General features: G+C 37.8%; 1 protein-coding gene across 1 annotated transcript; it reads right to left on the bottom strand.

Moving 5' to 3' along the window:
* Positions 1 to 5,000: 5,000 nt before the first annotated feature.
* On the bottom strand, positions 5,001 to 5,161 carry C922_05604 (hypothetical protein; the record flags this gene model as incomplete). Its single annotated transcript, XM_008821175.1, has 1 exon — positions 5,001 to 5,161. A coding segment is annotated over one exon (159 nt), but the record flags the coding sequence as incomplete, so codon positions are not given.
* Positions 5,162 to 6,522: the final 1,361 nt, after the last annotated feature.

Below are 6,522 nucleotides of genomic sequence, written 5' to 3'. Positions count from 1 at the left end.
TAGTTGAAGTAACTATTAACAAGAACTATTAAGCCTTATGACGCTTTTGTTTCTTTTCTTAAATTATAAGAGGTTGAGAGTGTGTACATATGAAGAAAACGTGTAGCACTCTGTATATGCAGTAGTGGTCGCGTAAGGAGCCAAATTCTCCTGAGAAAATCGTACCAATAGTATAAATAATGAGAAGTATATGGAACAATAGAAGGAAAGAAATGTTTATGCTATTGTCGCTATGGCCTCCATCCTGTAATCTATTTACGAATGCTGACATAACCGTATTGTGTCAGAAATGAAAAGTCACTTAATGTCTGTTTAGGCAATATAACAATTCTTTTTTAAGCGTACTCCATTGCATATGCAGTACGATTATGTGTGACTAAAATAACTTTCGAAAGCTTTATTATTATTTCTTATGAGTTATTTGAAGCCAAATTGTTCATGAAGATGCCGAGTGATTAGGTAAATTCCTCATATACGTATTCCTGAAATTTTTATATTTCCAGTTGGATTTCATTAATGAAATCTGTGGATCATGAAACCATGGTCAAATTCCAGGTAGGTGCTGATTCTTCTTAATCATTTTTGTCTGAATCAGGATTTCATTGAAAGTTCTCGTAATTGTATGAACCTTACAGTGGACAATAGATATTATAGCATTGCTCTCGTATGGTGAGAAAATATAAGTTGAGGAATCTTAAGCCAACATGGAATGTTTCTCATGGGATGTATTGAATTCATGGTAATATCTGAATAAAGCGGTGTAACCATCAAGATGGTCATGCCCTCATAAAACACCAGTGAGTTCCTCCAGAAGTTCATCTGAACTTTATTCGTTAATTCTTTTCTCATATGTCATATATTAGGTCTCGATGACAGTCATTACTTTCCTGTTTAGAATGAAATATTTGTATGTACGTTATCTGGAATGACAGAGCGTTTTGAATAATGTCCTGACAACTGTAAAACACCTGTTATTTATATTCAGGTTAGAGTGGCATACATTTCCGGGGATATATGAATAAAGTTAAAAGTGCATAATTAATTTTATGAGTGAATGTATTATTCATATGCGTTGATATTGGTTATGTTGCAGAATGGACATACGAGGTATAATATCCAGGGGAAGTTGTTAATAATACTCCTTATGGCTAGGTTCTTAGTCGTATTGTCCAATATACGGAGGCTGGATAGCTTTGGGATTTGCATCGAGTATAAGATAGATTCTGCTGTTGTTTCATACACGAATGTGGCGCCTGATCTTTCCAGACTGTTAAAACAAGAATTAGGTGTACCATAAAGAATCCCATTCACTAGCCGTATGTAATATGAATTCTCTTTTACCTTTATATTTTGTGAAATGTAATTTGTACTGCTTCCTTCCTTCAGGGGAGAGGCTCATTTCGTAATTGTGAAAATCCACGTACAAAGTAGAAATTGGTAAAGTGGACAATGTACAGAGCAGAGTTCGTCACGATAAATGGTGATTCGTCTGGCAATCGTGCAAAATGAATAAATATTTGCCGAAAACTCCTGATAGGAATATGTGACAATTAGAATGAATCATTTGAAAAATGTGCTTAGCGTGCTTTCTTTGCAGTGGGGCGGCTGAGATATGTAAGATTCACGTATAAATATCTAGCGTATATATCTCAATAGGTGGTTTCGACGAGTGGAACATTGGAGGAATTATTACGGTTTCTTCTTTTTTATCCTCTTTTTGATACATTTTGCAATATTAAACACATCCTTCATTAATGTGTATTCATTGCAGTGTGAAACTATGATGGCAGAGTGGAAACCCAGGTAAGAATCCATGTCTATCCAGAATACATGATTCCCTCAAGTCAGAAACGAACAGTGGAAGACCTTTCTGCTAATTATTCAATTACTATTTTACTCACGAAATGAGTAGTTATCTCTTATTATGATGCGGGACTCACTCGTGTTAATCTGATATATTCTGAGAGAACCATACCCCCCTGAGTATTGAGTTCTAAAATGAGCTGTGGATCTTATGCCAATCTTAATGCAATCGTTGAATCTGTTGCTACATGAATTTAATATTAATTAGGGAAAACGTTAATTCTGAATAGAAGGATTAACAGAATCGAATTAAGTAAAACTGTGAAGAATAAGAGTTAAGCATTCTTCAGCGTACAATAGAATGATGAGAAGACGGAATATTGCAATAATTCTATTTAAGGATTCCTCTTGACCGGTTAAAGGAGCCGTTCAATACTGGGAATATGCTAACGCGGGTTGATTAATTTCGTCGAGAGGATTACCTATTATGGGCAAAATTTAACAGAGCAAGACACAGAAAAATACCAGTATTACGTTTCTATGTAGAAAAACCGGGCCTACAGCGCAATCAATGTATGTGAATCAGAAGGAAACTGACATGGATAGCTAATAACGAGCATAATGACGCCCCAATTGATTGTGATTACCCCCACATATATATGGTACAAGAGGGGACAAAGACAGTGAAGGAATTGTGGGGGTGCTTATAATATATTACCGCAAATAAATCATAGAAATTAAGAAAGAATTCCAGTATTGAATCCTGAGGAGAAACTGAGAATAACAGATATGTATAAGTATAATTGGGTTTTCCATTCCTCGTATCATGAATTGTAATAAACTAAAAGAGGAACAGACGGCATTCCTCATTTGAAGGTGTTAGGCGAATTTGGATTATGGGTTTCAACTGAGGGTACAACAATTTGGAGAGGCAGAGGAACCATATTGACCGAAGAGATATAGGTAATTTACACGCCTCTATACATTGCTATGATTTATTGATAAAAGCCTATGTTTTGTTGACCTCTTTACACCTTAGCATGGGACATACATATACCCATGGATATACTTATATGTATATTCATTCGTTCTTATATGTGAGATTAGTTCATCAGTCATAAAAATAAGAAATGTTAACCTCGTGAATCATCATGCCCATCTGGCGTCCTACAGAGAAAGGGTACCCAAGAATACAACGAAAAAGGAGAGGAATGCTACTGATTGTAGACATATTTAAGGGGAAAGGATAGTTAGCATTATATGCAGATTCGGATTGGAAGATTATTCATTTGGCATAGAAATGTGCCCCTTAGAATTACACGATTGCTCATGACGTGTCTTATCTATGCATATATAAAGGGAGTAATGGATTGTTGAAAGTGAAATGGTATAATATGAGTTGTAATTTTATATTGAACTTTACTTCTTTGTTGCATACAATTAAAAGGGCTGTTATAGAGTCTAAATGTATTCATGCCTTTCCGTCGAAACTCGTCTGAGTGCAATAGAGTAAAGATAGGCGAATCTGGTTGGCAGAGCGTGAGCTGGGGGGCCGTGGTGTTTGAATGGCTCATTTTATAGTTATCTTATTTTTATGAATGCGTTCCCATGCCCCATGCTTCCTTTGAGTGTGCCTTTCGATTTTTGGATATCTTCAAGAGCATTCCCCCGCACGACGCATTCTTCCTGTGTATGTTCTCTCATGTCTTTGCATCTTTATAAGTGTATTAATTCATATCGCAACTTCTTTGCATATCAATCCGCATGCTGCCTAGTGTCTGTCGATGCGCGCTCGTGTTGTATCATTCTCATGAGGGTCCTTCCCATGTTTCTGCATTTTTATGAGAGTATTTCTTCATGGCGCCTTTTTCTTATATATGCCTCTTCATGTGGCCAAATTTTGCGAACGTCGCTTCACATGGAGTAATTTCGCGAGCACCGTTTCATGTTGACTAATTTCGCGAACGTCGTTTCGTGTTGAATAATTTTGCGAACGCACTTCCATGTGGCGTAATTTTTGCGAACGTGGTTTCATGTGGCCTAATTTCGCGAACGTCCTCTCACGTGTGGTAATTTTGTGAACGCACTTCCATGTGGCGTAATTTCTGCGAACGCCCCTCCATGTGGCCTAATTTTTGCGGACGCTCCTTCATGTGTCCTAATTTTGCGAATGTAGTTTGACGTTGGGTAATTTCGCAAACGTCATTTAATTTGGCCTAATTTTCCAGGACGCACGTCCATGTGGGTTGATTTTCCCGGAAGTGGCTTAATGTGGCTTAACCTTGCCGAAGTCCTCTCATGTGGATCAATTTTCGGCGGGGTGGTTTCATGTATTATATATCCGCTGCACGCGCGCTGTTTCTTTTAGCTTCATTATGTATATTTCATTATTTAATTCTTTCATAAGGATACACCTATTTGCCCCCTTCCTTTGACGGAATTTTCCTGAAGGGTTTGTTTATGATGACATTTTCCGGAGCATTTTTATGAAGATACCACTTCCCCTGGCATTCTTATGAAGATGCGTTTATCTGTTGCATTCTTATGATGCCCTCCCTGCGGATCATTGCGCTGCTGTTGTTTCACGTCAGAATATGATGTGTACGGTCCTGCTGCGGCGCTGTGATGCTTCTTCTCTGTTTGGCATTCCTTTAAGGATGCTTAGATCTCGCATGTCATTATAATAATGCTCCTTTGTTTCACATTCTGGCATAGCTACATCCTTCTTGTTGCGTCAATATGAAGACGTTCTTGTGTGTAGCCTCTTTTTCAGGATGATATTTCCTGTTCCATTCTTATGAATTTCTCTTCCTTTAGGGTTGGTCATGGTGAGGTGTAGCTTCTCTGTGGGGTTTGTTCTTTGGCAAGATTCATTTTACCCCGTAGTACTTTTAATATATTCTTTTGCTCGTCATTCTTATAGAGATGGTTTCTCTGGCCGTGGCACTATGAAGATTCCTATTTGTATTTCATTTTTTCTCTCACGATAGCTTTCTCTTCGGATGCCCTGATGAGGTTCCTCCTGCCATGTCAATTATGAGAATTTTCCTCTGTGTGGCATATCTTTAACGAAGATTCCTGTTACCGCGTTATATCGATGATATTCTTCTGCTTGACTTCTTTATAAATATGCTTTTTTTATTTAGGATGTGGTCGCGAAGGGATTTTTTTGCGAGGCATTTCTCTTATGAGGATACATGTTTTCCGCGACATTCGGATGATGCTCCTTTCCTGCGGTATTTTGAATATATTTTTTTGTGTCATCTGTTTTATATCGATGCTCTTCCTGCTGGGCCTTGGTGAAGATGTTTTCCCTTGTGTCATTTTTTTTATCATGATGTACCCTTTTTCGCGGCATTTCGAATATGTCCTCTCGTTTGTGATTTCCTTTATGAAGATGCCCGTTTTCCGCGGCATGATTAAGATGTTTTTCCGTTGTTTATTTTTTTATGAGGATTCTTTCTCCTCCTGGGTGCTCCCCGACGTTTTCTTCTTTCGTCCTTTTGAAGATATTCTTTTGCCTCGATTATTGTGAAAATTTTTCTTCAGCTGGATCCCTCTGAAAGTGCCCTTGTGGCTACATCCTTGTTGCTATGTCGTATTGTACGTGGTTGTTGTTTATTAGAATTCTTCTTCCCTAATATCCTGATTGACGTATTTTTTTATTCCTCTATTTGGAATCGTTATCAGCATATTTTCTTCTGGGAACTATCTATGAGGATTCTCACCTATGTGAAATGTAAATGTCATAACCATACCGATGTTGTAGCATTACAAAACAGGAATAGTATACCCATGTGTGAAAGGGCACTTTTATTCCTTGTGTATTATTACTTTAGAAGTGATGATGTTCATGGAGTGTTATTGGGTGAATGACCGTGTTACATGGATGAGAGTGTTAATTGAAGAGCAGAATTGCGTCGAGGGTAATGATTTTCCGGCAGTGTTAATGTAGGAAGGCTACGGACGTCTTGGTAGTACTCATTTGTGCAAAATACCGACCTCCTTATCTTTTCTTTACATGAAGAGGACAACTCCGCCTGGGATACTCTTGTTTGGAGAATAGTCATTTGCATCTCTAAGGGAGGTGCAGTCCCAGGATGTACGTATAATACTGTTATAGGAAGGGTATTGATGTCCATGTAGTAGTTTATGCGAAGGATTCAGGGTTCACGCTTTCATTATATGAGAAACATTATTGTATGAATTACATGGATATTCCACGAAAAATATTGCGTGAACATTATTGATGTGTCAAGATTTTCGATGGTCAAGAGTGCAGATGTTCCCATACTACCGTTATATGAAAGTACTAATAGTTGAGCTATATGGATGAGTTCGAGTGCTATTATACTAAAGGGCTCCTTACTTGCGGAGTGTTATGGCAAGACGAGTATAATTCTCCTGGGAGTAGTATTATTGGAACAGTACGAGTTTGCAAGGAGTATTGTTATATTAAGAGTTCTTTTTTGAGAATAATACTTTTATTTGAAGAGCAGTACTCCTATGTATGGAGTGGTGTACCATGATGAGTAGGACTATCTGTGGACTAGCATCATGTGAAGTGTTCCGATATAAGATTAACGGCTCCATTATATGAAGTACAGGATTATGCAAATCCCGTGGATTTACTGGAATACTATTCTTTGAGGAATATTGCTACACTCGGAGTACTATGCTGTTAAAAGTCCTTTTATGTGTACAGTATTGACATTCCAG

The sequence above is a fragment of the Plasmodium inui genome (assembly GCF_000524495.1).
Source record: "Plasmodium inui San Antonio 1 unplaced genomic scaffold supercont1.109, whole genome shotgun sequence".
Taxonomy (NCBI): Eukaryota; Apicomplexa; class Aconoidasida; order Haemosporida; family Plasmodiidae; genus Plasmodium; species Plasmodium inui.
The sequence above is the reverse complement of the archived record's forward strand: the minus strand, read 5'-3'. Positions and strand labels throughout refer to the sequence as shown.